A 17,717-nucleotide genomic window follows, 5' to 3' on the forward strand; every position below is an offset into this window, starting at 1 on the left:
TAGGGTGGGATGTCGCACAACAAATTATACAGGACCTTTGGAAATCTAAAGGGTGGAGAATGCCAGTTTTGGGCTGGTACTGAGTATCTGGAAGTTTTGTTCTCCAGTGCCACTCTGTTGATAGCTTACCCAGGCAGTGATGATGAGTACTTGAATTAGATGGGTGGGTGAATGGAAGCCAGATCCACCAACCTCCTCGCAGAGGATTACTTGATGGAACCTCTCCAAAACCCAATAGGAAGATAAATGGGACAGAGTTACCGTGACCTTGATAGACAGACTTTAAAGTCAACGGCATACCATGAAAGACACAGGAATACTAATGTGAATAGGGTAGGAGTTCTTCCAGACAGAACTGCGGTTTTTAGCAAAACCTAACAATTGCTGTGAGGATGTAGACTTTGACTAAAAAAAGCACAGATTGAATTTAGGGAATTTTTAAATGCCAACTGCAATTTCAGTAGAGGAGTATGTTTAAATCAGTTTTGGTCTTAGGTCATTTTGAATTTCCCGCAAGATTTTTTACTATGTCTGCGTTTCAGGCGTTTGATTTTTAGCTAAAAGGCACGAACTCTGCAAGCTACAGATTAGCTTGCTTTGTATTTGAAAGTTTGAACCCTAATGAGGCAAGACTGTTGCATAACCACCAATAAGGTGCAAACTCCTGGTATAAAAAATTAAGTGTGAAAGGCTTGTGTCTGTTCTGACAAACCTGTAGAGTTGTTGTGCCTGACTTCATAAATACATCTTAGCCGTTGTCTGTTCAATAACATTGAAGTGTTGTGACTTTTATAGACTCTGAGGCCAATGTCAGCCTAGTTCGCACTCAGTGAACCTCTAAACCAGATATGTTTTAAGGAATAGGCAAAGTGGGCAAATGCAGAAAGCCCCCAACTTTCAGGGGTCCCTTGAAAAATACATTGTCTCCATGTCGATCACCTGTGTGTATGACTGACTCGATCTCTCTACTTTTCCCTGTCTGTCTCCACCTCTGAATCTGTCTTTCACTGACAAATGTCATCTTAAGGATTGTTGGGGCCCCGAAAAAGACCTATTTCAACTGTTTTTGTGTGAATCTCGTTTGTTTGGGATCAAGCAGTGTTCAATCAGCCGAAAATGGGTAATAAAATTAAAGTTGTCACCAACAGAGGTATCTAAAATATATTTTCCTGTGGCCCCAAAAATCCTTGAGAGGGCGCTGCTCTAAATATCCAAGTGTGCCTTCCTTGCCTGTTTAGTAACGAGCACAGACTGAAGGTTGACGGTTTCAGATCGGAGTGCTTGAAAGTAGTATGGGGCGCCCTTCACAAATCCTGTCATTTGCCAGGTCCCTTTTCTCTGCTGGCTAGACCGTGGTGACAATAGTGCTCTTGCGACCTGTGTAGAGCTGTCTATGGCATCAGTTTGCACCACGCAAAATATATATATGCGTCTGTATTTTCCAATCTTGCCAATTGATTTTATTTTCTATAAATTGTGTTGTTCTGTTACCCTCAAAGAAATCTCATCCACACAGTGCTTTGCCTGTGGGAGAGAAGAAGAAACGTTAACTCACATATTATGTATCTCTGTGGTCGAAGTGTGGAAAAAAAGTAGGGGAACTGTGGGCGGAGCATCAGGAGGCGGGAATAACAGAGGATTGTGTCAGGGGCGGAGTCAGAGGTGTGGCTTATAAGAGGAAAACATACTAATTTATAGTATGTTTGGCATTTCACAGACCAGTTACAGCTTATAACGAACGTTATTTATTACAACCAATGGATACACATTTATTTGAGGTTTAATATATGCGTTTATGACATTAAAATACATTTACAATGTGGGATACGTTTTCAATCACAGACAACTTGATTGGATCTCCTCTCTGCACCATTGTGAGACCTTCTGTGCAGCACCAGGGTCCTGGTGCTTCCAAAACCTTAGCAATGCCATTTGAGCCTGCACTGTCCAGGAAGTTATCCCTAGTTCCATTCTGATTGCTTGGACCATTGTGCAGCTAGGTAGGGACATTAATATCTTTAAAATGTTCCCTTCTTCCCGATCCCACCCCTGCTTGCCACTCAAGTATAATACCTTTGCCCCATACAATATTTGCGGGGGATCATTGCTTCAAATGCCTTTAGCATTGTTCTGTGTGTCATATCGCCATATTCTTTATTAAACTTTTTTAGCCCACATATTGACGAAAAGGCTTTTGGTTTTTGTGCCTCCAAGTGGGTGCGCCATTTTAGAGCACTATCAAACCAGAGGCCTAAGTATTTATATTCTTTAACTGCCTCTAGTTTGTCGTGGCCTAGATACCAATTGAAATTCTTTATACTCTTCCCAAAGCATAAGACCTTAGTTTTATCCATATTTACAGTCAATAGTTTCCTATCGCAGTAATGTTTAAAAGCATTTCGTTTCCTTTGGAGTCCTACTTCTGTTTGATCCAGGATCACTAAATCATCTGCGTATAGGAGACAAGACACTTTGCGACCGCTCATTCCTGGGCTTGCACTTCTTTCGACTTCTAATGTCATGGGGAGATCTGCCAGGAAAATTGAAAATAACAGGGGTGCCAAAACGCACCCCTGTCTTAGGCCATTCCCGACAATTACCTTATGAGTTATTGAGCCCTGCGTATCTCTGATTATCTGGGCCCAATTACCACTGTGTAGCTCTTTTAGGATCATCAATAGACCATCCGGGATTTTATATCTTCTCATATCTTCCCAGAGTCTACAACGGTCCACTGAATCAAATGCTGCCCGAAAATCGATGAAGCAACAGTGTAGCTTCCCATTTTGCTCAGTCGATTTCCGGGCTCGGGCCCGTAGGGCGAAACAGTGATCTATTTTGGAATGGCCTTCTTTAAATCCACCTTGTTCAACTGGGATAATTCATCCCTCTTCTACCCAGGTCTTTAACCTACCTAATATTATTTTAGCAAATATCTTTTTACCAATATCAAGTAGGTTAATTAATCTATAATTCTTCGGTGCGTAGATGTCCCCTTTTTTATGAATTGGCCTAATTACTGCACCCTTTCAATTAATTGGGATCATCCCTGTGTCTAGGAGTACTAAGAACATTTGGGAGAAATATTCCACCCACCATGATGTCCGTGACTTTATTATTAAAGCTTGCAAGTTATCTGGGCCTGCAGCTCTTGTTAATTTTAGGGTTTTTATCGTAATTAAAACATTTTCTTTTGAGAAGTCTGGTTTTAGATCATCTACCAGGCCACTCCAGTCCCCTAATACTTCCTCTTCAATTTCTCTCCCCGAGGAGTACAATTTCTTCAGGTAATCCTCCCAGGCCCCCTCTTCTACTACGCAATTCATGGAGGCGACTGGAAGCTCTGTTGTTGATTGTACTAGCTTCCAAAACAGTCGAATATTCTTTGATTCTATCGCCTCCAACAGTTTCCTCCAGCAGGTTTCCTTATGGGTTCTTTTTGTACTATAGAAAAGTGTAGTGTATATTCTTTTTTTAATTTGGCTAGGTTATCTGCCCTAGTTCTATCAAATGTTTTACTCCAGCTGCGCTGTTCTCTCCTTAGTTCTCGTTTCTTGTTTAAACAGTCTATATTAAACCAGTTACCTTGCCTGGACTGTGAATGTTGTTTACTCTTACTGGCCTTTTCATCTATTTTAAGTTCAACCTTGATACTTTGTACCACTTGATGTATTTTTTTCAGTGTACCAAGTCGGGTTTAATCCAACTACAGTTCCTAGAATAATGTTTTGTTGTAGCCTGGTTAACTTTTCAATATATTTTTCTGTTAACCGTGTTGAAATACGCCTTGGGTAATCCATCTGTTGTATGATTACTTTCTCACAGGCAGACTGATGGAGGTACACCAGCGCCAACTCTAAAATATTGTGGTCACTACCTTCTGTATGGTTTACACTAAAGCCCTTTATTAAGTTAAAATTCCATGCGGGCATAAAGACATAATCTATGGGGCAATTTTGTGTCCCTTGTTTGAACGTTTTCTTTGCCGGGCAATCTTGGGGAAGTCTCCCGTTCAAGCAGAAAAGACTTTTAGTTGCTAAATAATTTCCCAAACGTACATCGTGCATTGAGCAGAGACTTTCAGGAAACTTTGCTTGGTTTATTGCATAGGACACTAAACTTTCAAAAAACATAAGATCTTGCTGCCTTGGGTTAAGTTTATGGTTAAAATCCCCTGCCAGCAGAATCAAATCAGAATCATACATTTCACACAATAAATCTAAATCATTCTTAAAATATCCCATTTCTACACCATATTCCTCCTGAGTGCCCCATTGCATATATACATTTAGGATCAACACATTTTCTATCTTATTTCCAGCAGCGATTAGGGTTATTCTACAGCAAAGCAGCCATTTGCATGATACTGTGAGCTGAGATACATTTTTTACTAAATTTGTAGATAGTAATATCAGTAAACCACCTGCTGGACGGCCAGCCCTAGATTTTACTGCCGGGCAATGGACTTGGCGAAACCCATCCACTACCGGGGCCTCCCCACATAGCCAGGTCTCCTGAATACAAATGATCTCATTATTTTTCACCATTTCTTTTATCCGTTCAAGCTTTATTTGATTACCAAATCCATTTATATTCCAGGAGGCCATTTTTAAGCCATGTGGCTGCCCCGTTACCTAGTCTTCGTTGCTAAGGGGCCCAAACCTGTTGGAATCCTCAAAGTTGCGCTGAGAAGACCCTGGGGAACCTGTACTAATGCTCCAATTCTTCCAAGAATCCTCAAGAGCAGAATTATTTATGACTATATTAAGATTTCCAAGGCCAGGACTCACATCTTTTTCTAATAGTCTCACATGTCATTTTGCATTTCCCGCAAGATTTTTTACTACTTTTTCATAGTTTCAGGCGTTTGATTTTTAGCTAAAAGGCACGAACTCTGCAAGCTACAGATTAGCTTGCTTTGTATTTGAAAGTTTGAACCTTAATGAGGCAAGACTGTTGCATAACCACCAATAAGGTGCAAACTCCTGGTATAAAAAATTAAGTGTGAAAGGCTTGTGTCTGTTCTGACAAACCTGTAGAGTTGTTGTGCCTGACTTCATAAATACATCTTAGCCGTTGTCTGTTCAATAACATTGAAGTGTTGTGACTTTTATAGACTCTGAGGCCAATGTCAGCCTAGTTCGCACTCAGTGAACCTCTAAACCAGATATGTTTTAAGGAATAGGCAAAGTGGGCAAATGCAGAAAGCCCCCAACTTTCAGGGGTCCCTTGAAAAATACATTGTCTCCATGTCGATCACCTGTGTGTATGACTGACTCGATCTCTCTACTTTTCCCTGTCTGCCTCCACCTCTGAATCTGTCTTTCACTGACAAATGTCATCTTAAGGATTGTTGGGGCCCCGAAAAAGACCTATTTCAACCGTTTTTGTGTGAATCCCGTTTGTTTGGCATCAAGCCGTGTTCAATCAGCCGAAAATGGGTAATAAAATCAAAGTTGTCACCAACAGAGGTATCTAAAATATATTTTCCCGTGGCCCCAAAAATCCTTGAGAGGGCGCTGCTCTAAACATCCAAGTGTACCTTCCTTGCCTGTTTAGTAACGAGCACAGACTGAAGGTTGATGGTTTCAGATCTGAGTGCTTGAAAGTAGTATGGGGCGCCCTTCACAAATCCTGTCATTTGCCAGGTCCCTTTTCTCTGCTGGCTAGACCGTGGTGACAATAGTGCTCTTGCGACCTGTGTAGAGCTGTCTATGGCATCAGTTTGCACCACGCAAAATATATATATGCGTCGTTTTTTTCAATCTTGCCAATTGATTTTATTTTTTATAAATTGTCTTGTTCTGTTACCCTCAAAGAAATCTCATCCACACAGTGCTGTGCCTGTGGGAGAGAAGAAGAAACGTTAACTCACATATTATCTATCTCTGTGGTCGAAGTGTGGAAAAAAAGTAGGGGAACTGTGGGCGGAGCATCAGGAGGCGGGAATAACAGAGGATTGTGTCGGGGCGGAGTCAGAGGTGTGGCTAATAAGAGCAAAACATACTAATTTATAGTATGTTGGGCATTTCACGGACCAGTTACAGCTTATAACGCACGTTATTTATTACAACCAATGGATACACATTTATTTGAGGTTTAATATATGCGTTTATGACATTAAAATACATTTACAATGTGGGATACGTTTTCAATCACAGAATGTCCCAAATACGCTTATAAGTGGAACCTGACCCTAGTTGGCTCCGAGCCATTCAGTTTCTTTCATCAGCACTTCACCCTTTCTTTTTAACCGTTTCTGAACATAAAATTTGGGTTTCAATTCTATAATCGGAGACCCGACGTGTTGGGGAGTACTGTTGATTACATCATTCTGTGCCCCTCTGTCAATGCAAAATTGTAGTCCTAAACTTTTATGTGCTTCAGGCAACATGTCATGAAGCCAGCATTAGTTGCCTCCTGGTTTCCTGTTATTGTATTTAGAAATAGCACTCAAAAATGAATATATATACACCTAAAACAACCCAGACCTATTGGTTTTGCAGATGCTTTTAGCAATATCAGATGGATGAGAAACAATTATTATATTAGTAGTTTGTGAAATTACTACTCAAGTTAGTTAGCGATGAGAATTGCAAATGTATCAGTTCTGAAATTATGAGACTCAAACACTGGTAGAGTCAGAAATAGGTAGTGGACCTTGGATTATCTCAATCAGTTATTTTCTCCCCTTCAGACTAATATCCTCTGCAATCATATTAGACAACTTTATCCTTTGTCTCTCCTCTCTCCACAAGCACTGTAGGTGTCTAGAAATACCACCCAAAATAGACTGCATGAGGATGTTCAAACATGAATGGCAAAATATCCTAGTTTGCAAATTTTTTACTCATAATTATAGCTCTGCTATATTTGCCACATAATACATCGTCAGTTGCATAATCTGATGGTTCTAACAAAAAAATTGTTTGTAGCTCAAACGGATCAAAACACGTGACTTGTGTTGCTGTGAAGTAGAAGGCCCTTTACAAAGGTTGACTGGTCACTGTTGTCACTGCTTCACTTGTATGTTAAAATGGTATTAATGAGGCAAAAGCTTTGCAGAGATTGTTAGTATGTGTAAAAAAGTCAAAATAATAAAGTATCCGAAAATGTACCACACATTACGCTGCAGCATTTCATTGCTGCATAATTTAGTCAACAGTGCATCATCATTTGTACTCCATTGCTGCATGATTGCAGTGGCCCCAAAGCAGGCAGCACATGTTAAAAGTGATTGTGCAAGAAGCAGAGAGACAGTGAAGTTTGCGCACTAAGAGGCATATGTACGGGAATGGTGGCGCAAGGCAACACAGCATGTTATTTGGCTGTGCTGCCCTGCGTCACAGGGAAAGGGCAGAATGCACCATATTTATCCAATATAGTCCATTTCTGTCTTTTCCCCCTGCACTGGCGCTGTTTTGTCAGCTTAGCGCCAATGCAGGCACCCTGTTGCATGCAGGATTGTTTTTATGCAGGAAGGGGCACCTTTCTGCACAAAAACAATCCTGAGTTTTTTTCCTCTCTCTCAGTGTGCTGCACATATAGAAAGAGAAAAAATCAGGGAGAAATAAAGATATTTCTCCTTGTTGTGCCTCCCTTGGGGAGGCGTAATATTTTGATACATTCCCGGGTTTACAAGTCCTTGTAAATCTAGAAATGCTCCAAAAACCATGGGAGTTGAATGAGAACACCCACCGCAACGCGTCCCTTGTGCAGAGGAAGGCAAAGCGGTGATTTGCGTTGTCGCATTACTCCATATTTATGAAACCACTCAACTCCATGCAAAGTTGCTATCAGTGGCTTCATAAATGACTTGTAGATTTGTGTCGCGCATTTACCACGTTCCGTGGTGCAAACATGATGCATGGTCCTCGTAAATTTGCCCCTTAATTTTATGTGTGTGCAAATCCTGCATTGTCGAGTTTCACTACTACTGCTGGAACAAAGCCAATGGAGGCACCAATGGGTGAGATGGACTGGCCTCAAGGGTCCTGTGACCTTAGTGACAAAGTCTCTGTTTATCTAGGTTGTGCTGCTTCGTAGGCCTGCCTGCAAGACTGGAGGTGAAGTTCAGTATGGATGGTGGTGGACAGGGCTTCAAGGTTAACCCGCCCTGGCCACCGGAAGGGTCCACCTGCTGGTGCTAAGAGACTAGGGCTTCTATGGCCTACCGAGGCCTTCTATGGTCTAGTAGTGACATGTGCTCCCTCAGAAGAGTGGTTTGGTCAAGAAGCCTGATCCTAGTTCCCCAGTTTCAAATTTGGTAACTCTGGCCATAGCGCTACATCCCCCCAACACCTTTCTGCCCCACTGAGATAAACTTGCACTGCCTTTAGCTACAACCTAATTTTTCCCAGTTATAAAAACCTGGATGTAACACAATTTTTGAGAGTGATAAGTGAGTCATTGTGCTGGACAGTCCTGCTGGTTTTGTTACTGAGGGCCGGTTTTGCAGCCCCCAGTAACAAAACCAGTCTCTCACCCCTCCAGCCTCCTGCCTCCCACCCGATGCCCATTACGCCAGTCTTGCCTTGGTGCCTGGGCCTATTTGTTTTCACAGTCCCACCCTGGATGGGATATACAAGTGGCTCAGGTGATTGGTGTCACAGAACTAGACACCTAGGACAGCTTTTTATTTCATATCCTTAAAAAAGGTAAATAGTATATTTGAAAAGACCACATCCCTGAACACAGACAGAGCAGCATAAAACATTTTATAAAATAAGGAAAACAGCTGATAAGACATTAAATGTTTTCTACAGTTATTTGTAGGTTTTGGCTAGGAAGCGCTTGCGCTTCCTCTTCAAGACATGCTGTATTGATGTATAGATTTGAAGCTGCATCCACTCTCTGCCCCTATTTTGTATTGGCTTTTGTGACTGTCCTTTGTAAATGTTGGACTTTGATTTGTTAATATGCTTATTAGTCCTCCTTAGTTACCTCCCTGTCTCCTGTTGTTATCTACCATCAGGACTGCCCATTTTACATGTGTCCCTGCATTCTACCTTTCATTAAGAGGCTGGATGCACTATTTACTTAATTCCCGTCTTGCTGAAGCAGGAAGGTCAGAGGGCATAGAAATGGCACTCTTCTTGTTTGTATTTGCAGCAGCGCACCATGGGCGCTTCAGCTTTAATAATGCCTGCCACTTACTTTAAATACACTCGTGGGACGCCAGCTGCAAAGCAAGTGTATGGCGCTTTTAGTTTTAAAGCTAAGGATAGTTCTTTGTATAGCTGCTAGTAGTAAAAAAAAAAAATTGGGAGGCTTTGCAGCATTGCACATCCATGCATACGAATAATGATAATGCACTTACTGTTATATACTATATATACATACTTACAATTAAGGACTGGGCTAGTGGTGGGAGGTTGAAGGTCGAGTTAGGCCTCACATGAGTGAGGTGAGTTATTTATTTATTTGAATTACGTAAGGAAGAGCGTGCCCCTGGTGTGATTTGAAAGACATTTATTTCCATGGAAGAGTTCCGAGTAGTCGAAAGAGTTAGAACTTTGAGGGAGCACATAGGAGGGCAAGAAAGGGCTTCTCGCGGTGAGTGGACGATGGTAAGCTGATCTCATGGAACGAATAAGGGTGTTGAAAGCCACTACCCGTTCAGAGCGGGAGAAGGGAATGACTCTGAGTTGCTTCGTAGGCTAGGCTTGAAAGACTCTTGTAATTCACCCTATGTGTGGCTGATGGCTCACTACTTTGTGTGGGTTTCCTGGGGCAGGGGGCGGTCAGACCTTGTGTGCTGTATGCCCTGCCAGAGAGGTCACCACAGTAAACAAATACTTTATTATTTCATACATTAATTCTGTGAATTGTCAAACCGTGTTTAGAAACAACCTTTGTTAAACTTTAAATTGTTAGTTTGTGGTCAGGTGGCTGACTGTGGTGAAAATTCTACTTGAACAATTATGAATGGGTATACCTGAACAGTTATGAAGTGGTTTAAACTGGATCCATTTACATCCTATCAGTTGTTTATTGTGTATTATTGTACATATGATAAATACAAAATGTATAAAATAAAGAATGTATGTAATTAAGAAGGGAATTTGTATTGGTTAAACACAAATGCTAGTTTAAATCGATATAAACTAATAGATCTCAATTCTAAGGTGTAGCTGCAGTGAACTCAAATGTTCTCCATTTTGGTTCCAGCCTATTCCAAAATCCAGCTGGACAACGTTTATTCCTCTTGGGGGTTTTTTGTCACCTTTTAAACTTTTTTTTTTTGCCGTTAACTGCTTTGCCTAATGCTTCTAACTGGGTCCAAGTAAAACTATTTGTAATTGATAGAAGTGCAGTGAGGCAGTTCATTTCAATAACCGCTGACCATGTGTCTGTAATTGTTTTTTCAGGTCAGATTTTGTACATTGCTTCATGAGTAGGTTTAGAAGGGTCGGTGCAGTTGGAAAGAGATCATAATAATTTGTATGGGAACCCCTCGTGTTCTCTGTACATTTTAAATTCTTGCTTTGTTTTCTGTTTTTACTTGTATATTGTGATTTTCTTTGTATGTGCTATTTTAACTTCGAATTTACTAAACAGCGCTCAGTATACAAGTTTGTCAAAGTTTGCTCTTCACAAACATAAACAAGCATTAACAGTGGAATAGGTCTCGCATTTGCGAGACTTTGAGCTACTGGCTTTGTAAATTACAACCCTTTTATCTGTGTTGGTTTTGAAAACAGATAAATAAAAGGCATTGTCATTAACAATGCCAATAGCTCAAAATTTCGCAAATGCAAAACCTATTGCATTGCAAATGCTTATTTTTTAAAAGCGCCAAGGTTTGGGCACAGTCTATCACAAATTCCACACCTGGAGTGCTCTTCCTTTCCTTGTGGTGTCATCAGTCTGATGTGAGCATTGTATTGTTCACAGTGGGGGCAGGCAGGGGGCCTCGTCACTAAATGAGGTGTAAATCACTGCAGCAGCAGGGCCACCAAAGGAAGCCGTTTTCGCTGCTGATTGATTACCCCTGCAGTGAAACACTTCTCCTACAGTGTTGTTGGGCAGGCTCCTGGCGTCAGATACAGAGGGGAAGGGGAGGAGGTCGTGGTGACTTCAGAGGCCTTCCTCAAGCTGCATCACACAGGGCTGGACCATTACGCAATACTTTTTACACTCAGACCATCTCTGCCGTCCTGGGACGCATTTTTAAAATTAAGAAGTAGGGGAACGGACTGTGTACAATTTAAAAAGTAGGGGCACGCTGTGCCCTTCCGATCCCGCCCACTTCTACCACTGATGTATCTGCTAGATACTGCGCCCTTTAAGAACCTATTGGCTTTAACCCACCTGGCGCATTTTAAACATTCAGACATGCCAGGATGCCCTGGTGGAATCTTTGAAGGGTGACTCAGCACAGTTGTCGGCGCGCTTTATGAAATTTCCGATGGCTGCAAAGGATATTTTGGCCTCCGAAAAATCCATAGAACCATAAAGCTCATACGACGATTATCAGTTTTAATCCTTTTTAATGTAAATGCCAAAAAATGTCAAATTGAAGCCTATGCACTTTATTCTGTATCTCAGAATTTGTGATTGCAATGATTTTAATTAATTGTGCAATATAATGCTATTCTATTCAGTTACCCTAAAACTTGAAAAGCATGCTATCGAGTTTAACACATCTGAAGTGTGCAATAACTATTTTTGTTTGTTGTGTTTTTTAGACAATGGAAGAGTACTTGACCAAGCCTACGTTTTAACTTTCATACTTTCTGGACAAATGGTTCAGAGACATTCCCAGCACTGGTTTTCTATTCCGTTTGTTGTCATTGCTTTTTTATGTGCCTCGTCTTCCTGGAAAGAAGATCAGCCAAAGGGAAACGGACTGTTTATAGATCACGAAAATTGAAGTTGAGGGTGTGAGAAACGAAACGGCCATTTTAGAGCATGGACATTTTCTTCAAGGTACCTTCCCACAAGCCGAGCGTGACAAGCACTTATCGGGAGAAGCCTGCACAGGTGATGTGTTTCTTCAGAAGTCTGCACCATCTCGCGAAATGGCCGCCATGCCAGCTCAGCCTGAGTGGAATGTTTCTGTACCTGCTTTATTCCTGACACGTCACTGGTCATCTGCTGTTGCAACTGTAATTCACCAGTTTTTGTGCATCACCTTCTATTGACTGATGTTGAATAAAATTGGACATGCAGCCTTTCGTGCTCTTCAGTTCTGCGCCTGTGTGGGCGATGACGTTTACTGTACTGGTCAGGTAGGCTAATCCGGATGTTTGTGGTGTACATCCTGGAACTCTACCAGGGGCTGGGACACACCCTCAAATATAGAAGTATGACATGCACCCGCCTTGGCTACCTTTGTTCTGACACGACTGTAAAGCTGAGTGAGCCGTCCTCTTGTTTCTAGTCGGCCCCTTGCGCACTGGGCGTTTTCTTCCACAGTTAAAAAATAACCGTGACAGTTGATAATGATACCGTGGCACAAAGGGACTATTGTCTGAGGGAAAACCGTCTGAGGAAATTTGGAAATGATTTCACAGTTCTGTTATTGGTTTCCAAGACTTGTTTTTATCATATCTGAGTCAGGATTACAGCGTGCTCCCATGCGGGAGTAGTTTTGCACCAATGCATATTGATTACATAAAAGGATTTTACACTGACATTTGCTGTATCTGTCGTGAAAAATCTACTTTCACCAGTTGAGCGGTTCCAAAACCGACCATGTGCTCCGGTCACTCTGTTGGTCGGCCCAGGCCTGCGTGCATATGTCCGTGCAAATTCGCATGTTTAGCAGAGTAATGTATATAATCTGGAAAGGTAAATAATGGTGCAAAATTCACACGGCACCAGTGCAGTCTGATTATCCCTGTCCTACTCGTCACCAGCTAAAATCACGATAAAATGTGGCCTACTGCTACTTCTTTCAAGTTCAACACCCAAGGTCACACGAGGGAGGCGAACTACTCTAAAGAGACAATATGCAAGGTGCAAAGAGCCCTGAATGACGTCTCATATTTTTTAAGCGAACCGAAATAAATGAGGCTATTACTTCCTGTTTATTGCTAATGTAATAACTTGATTTTTACAGAGAATATTCAAATATATGATAGTTAAATAAACTCACGGTTACAACAAAACCAATTTCTGATTTTGCCAATGCCCTGAATATATTTTGCGGTTTTCCTTTGTAAGCCTTTAAAAGGCTGCAAGTCATCTCCATTCTAAATAAGCGTGCAACAATAAATTTACTCTGATTTTTCTTTTCTTTCTTTGACATTTTAATCCTTCTAGGGAACGATATACAAAATAATAATTTTTAAATGAACAAATGTACAGAGAGTATCCTATCTCATGTTGAATACAAATAAAAAATAGAGTTAATAAGCAGTTCTTATGATGCCTTATGAAGATTGTTTTGTTTTGTCAAAAATAAAAATATTTAATATGCATTAGTGGTGTATTTGTTGGCAGTTTCATTACTGATTGATTGCAGATTGATTGTTGCGTCCGCTTCCTCTTCTACACTATCTTTAGATATTGGTGTTCGCTTATTTAACATCATGTATTTGAATCCAGTCGCTTAACAGCTCTTTGTGAAGTTAATACATGCATGTATAGGTATTTGTAGAGCACATCCCTAGCAAGAGAGCAACTCACTGTTACGTATGAGTGTTATGGATCTGGTATCCTTTTCAACAAAGCAGAATCTTTGTGGGTAGTTAGTCTGACAAGTCGACACGGAGATGACTGTAGAAAAAGTCTATTACATGAGACATAGCAAACACAATAAGATGATGGACTGAGTGCTGAAACGTGTCAATCACTCACCCCCAGTCAAGAGATCTGGCTTTAACCGATCGTTCTCTTGCTCACTATGCCACCTCAATTTGGACCCAGCCATATGCAAATCAGTCTTGACCCTGCTCCTCATCGGAACAGTCCAGCCAGAACTGCCAAGCCAAGTCCTTCCTGGACTGGAAACCAGTATCCTTGGACCGGTTTCGGGGTATCACCTCATCAGCTGTGGCACAGCGAGCAATATATATCCTACCATAGAAGTCTGTAGTATTAATCAAATGAGTAAATTCAGCCCAAGCACACAAGCGGAAGCAGATGCAGAGGTGAGCTTGTAGAGGCCTTTAGCATGCAGCCTTGTTCACATGACTATTTACTTTGGCAATCTACCAAGTCCACTTCCAGAATATTGTATTCTTTTATATTTCTTCTACTTCTTCCTCCATGTCCCCCCGTGGCAAACTGGATAAGCATTGTGCTCTAACATTTTGCTGTCAGGAATGTACTCGACTTTGAAATTCTTTTCCAACACCTTTGAGACTCCACTTGACAACCAAGCCAATTTTTAGACTAGCCAAAATATCTAAGTAAGGATGATGGTCTATTTTCAGAATGAACCGTCTACCACACAAAAATGCCATGAAATTGACCACACAGAGACTAGCGCTTACCTTTCAATCACCAAACGATATCTTTCTACAAGTCCTTGAGGCAAAATGTACAGTTACTTAATTATTTCCATTCATCTGACTTGGCTCCGCACCTACACTGTACGGGCTGGCAACAACCATCAAACCGCTGAATCTTCCACTTTCCGTCTTCTATGTTGCAACTCTGAATTAATACTTTGGCAGCGCTTCCAGTGGTTCACACAGCCATTAGGTTTCATTTTCCAGGTTACTTAATGCTTAATTTCCCAATTATCTCACCACCTTTCAAGCTTCCTAAAACGCAAGGCATTCCATTACTGATTTCTCCAGTTCAGCACACTTTCTACAAAATTCTTCTGCAAATATATTGTGCCAGCCTACAATCTCTGGCAAATGGATGTATTTTTTCAAATCTAAGATTGCAGGTGCCATGGGCCTGAGCTGACACTGACTTGCCCCTCCCTATCACACTCTTACTGTATTTCTGCTGTGCTGACACATACTTTGGTGTTTTTGATAAGTTCTTTTGCAGAAACCCAGATTGGCTGGTCCGGTCACTAGTGATAATGGTGGCAAGCTGTAGAGTTGACGGTGGACCAGTGCGGCAGTCTGGATTTGTAGCTTTTTACGGCAGTTTGAGTCTCCGGCCATGACTATCACAGAAGTGGCAGAGAGAGCAGCTGGTTGTTGAGGTGCATGCCAGCAGTGCTCTGCAGCAGGTTTCAGAAGCAGGGAGCTGCAGTAAGGTGTCTAGGTCTCTCCGTGGAGAGAAGCAGGCCTTGGATCAAAGCAGCACTACAGCCCTTCTAGGCACATCTGTTACTCAAACCTTTGGGACCAGATTCTCTCTAGTCTGCAGGATTTCTTCATGTTAAAGCAACCGGTGTCAAGCACTTACCTTCATAAATATCTCTTCAAACAGAAGGAGAGAAGCAAGCAGGTAGACCTCTTGTTTTGGCAGGACCTTGACCAGCCTCAAACCTCATTTGACAAGTCTGTACAACAGGAAGAGCCTGGAGAGCAACTTGTGGTTCATAGGGGTGTAAGCAACAGGCAAAAGATGAGAGCCAAATAGGCAAACAGTTTTTGAATGGACAGAAAGTTCACAACCTTAGCAAAATCACCCTTTTAGCAGGTAGTTTAAAACTTCATGCTGACGAATTATTTGTATTTCCCTTAAGTAGTTATATGCTTCAGAAAAAACTGTAATAAGATATCAGATGGGTAGCAATATACAAATAACAAAACAGTGGTGAAGAGATGCACAACTCTGTACTCCTTTATTTAATGCTCGTTTTGCTCCGATCCACTTTAAACGTTGTCGGCGTGCAAGCTCTCTGCGCTCCGCCCAATTGCGCTGCCAATTAGTAAGAACATCAAGGGAACCGCTTTCTGGTCCCCATTAGGCTGCACAGCCTATTATGAATGAATTGAATGAATTAAATTCGTTTTCCACCATTAATATATTTCATCATTTAAACCATTATTTTTGCTTTTTAGGTCTCGTAGAGAGACCTTTAGCCATCCATCCACAAAGCTGACTTTTTACGATGAGGATTTTCAACAGTTCACGTGAAATCACATGACCACAAGCTCCTCGTGCACGAGCTTGCATTTCCCCACAGGCTTCCCCCTGCCAGCAGCATTTGCCACATCAAAGGCTTCAGCTGCCCCGCCCCCCCCCCGCCGTCACTTATTCACGGCAGCGCCTCACATTTCCCCACAGGCTTCCCCCTGCCAGCAGCATTTGCCACATCAAAGGCTTCAGCTGCCCCGCCCCCCGCCGTCACTTATTCACGGCCACAGGCCGTGCCTTGCTTCTACAAACATGTAACTTAACGTTTGCTTTTGTAACTTGTTCATTTGTAATTGTTTAATCTTGTATCATTACTGGTCCTATGAATGGTTTATTAAAATAGGATAGGTACTGTTGCTGAAATGAAAACATTTTTTTATTACACAAGCATATGTTTCACGAATCCGCCATCAATTGTAATAAACACTGAAGATGTCTACATTGTGTTTATCAGTTCGACATCTGTAGCCAAATAGCTTTAAGTAATACATACATCACCTTTTTTTCTTGCCAAAGGAACACGATTGATGTTAAAAATGTAAGAATGGAGATGAGGGAACACAAACTGGGCGCAAATTCCAGTTGCAGTTGTTCAGCTGAAAATCCCACCATGGTGGAGAGGGTTAAATGTGTGTGCACGTCCTTGAACACTAACTTTGTCTGAAGGAGGGAGATCTAAGCAGTAAATTCCTGCTACCGAGGTGAGGTTGTCGGTGCAGCTGTAGCCCTGTGGGCAAAAAGCAGTCTGTCTGAGAAAAAATACCTCTCAGCTCACGCTCCTGGCAGCGTTCACTGGTCCTTTGCAACGGGCCATGCGTCTTATCTACCTAGCGCCAGTGGGGAGGGCTTGGGAGGCGTTTACATTTGCAGAGGGAAGTGAGCCCCACACCTGTCTCCCGACTCGATGACTACACCGCAGGCAGTCTCTTCTTGCAGCAACGCTCACCTTTTCGACATCAGGTCAACACTGGTTCTCAAATAAATAAATACATGCAAAATAAAATAAATAATAATAGTCCACATTTGTAAAGCGCTCAATCACCCATAAGGGTCTCTAGGCGCTAGGGGCCGTCGGGAAGATTAAGCAAGCTATTGCCCAGAGTCACATGTGCTGGGCTAATCTGCCACCGGTGCCGGGGATCGAACCGCGATCCCCAGATTCCAGAGTCAGTCGCCCTAGCCGCGGCGCCACACCTCGATACATAAATAAAAACTGCGCCCCATGTTCTTACTTAAAATTGAAAAACACGTTTTGTATTTGTGGTGTCATTTCCTTCACTTTGACTAGCTGCCTCTCTCCTTCTGGTGTTATTGGCACGTGATCATTGCAGACGTACAGCTTCCAGGACTTTAAAAGCCTGTGGAAGTAAATTCAAATATCCCACTTACGCAGCCGGGGAGCGGAAACGGATCTTTCCCGCCACAAGCCTGCCTGATTGCTTGTTTCAGAGACGCAAATGATGTGACTGTGGCGACATTGATGGTATGAATTCAAGGCAATCACACCCGAGGACAGTGAAAAGAAAGCAGAAAACGCAGGGAAGACGTCATCTCCAAGCACCAGCTGCACTATGTCTGGTCATTTAGCACTAGTCGCTAGAGTTAACATGAGGTCGTGCATCAAAGTCAAGTGTTGAGCCCAGAGCTGTCAGGTTACGTCATGCGTGATGCTCTCACCTCAGCCAGGCCTGGCCCTTTAATAGGTGTGATCCAAGTTG

General features: G+C 42.1%; 1 protein-coding gene across 1 annotated transcript in view; it reads left to right on the forward strand.

Annotated features, from left to right (window-relative positions):
• AP1S3 (adaptor related protein complex 1 subunit sigma 3) overlaps positions 1 to 13,427 on the forward strand; it is a 146,461-nt gene extending 133,034 nt beyond the window's left edge. Inside the window, exon 5 of the mRNA XM_086943870.1 lies at positions 11,691 to 13,427. Within this exon, the coding sequence (XP_086799996.1) occupies positions 11,691 to 11,726 (36 nt within the window). The 3' untranslated portion in view covers positions 11,727 to 13,427. The remainder of the gene's footprint in view (positions 1 to 11,690) is intronic.
• The last annotated feature ends 4,290 nt before the right edge of the window (positions 13,428 to 17,717 follow it).

This window comes from Lissotriton vulgaris, chromosome 11, assembly GCF_964263255.1.
Source record: "Lissotriton vulgaris chromosome 11, aLisVul1.2, whole genome shotgun sequence".
Taxonomy (NCBI): Eukaryota; Metazoa; Chordata; class Amphibia; order Caudata; family Salamandridae; genus Lissotriton; species Lissotriton vulgaris.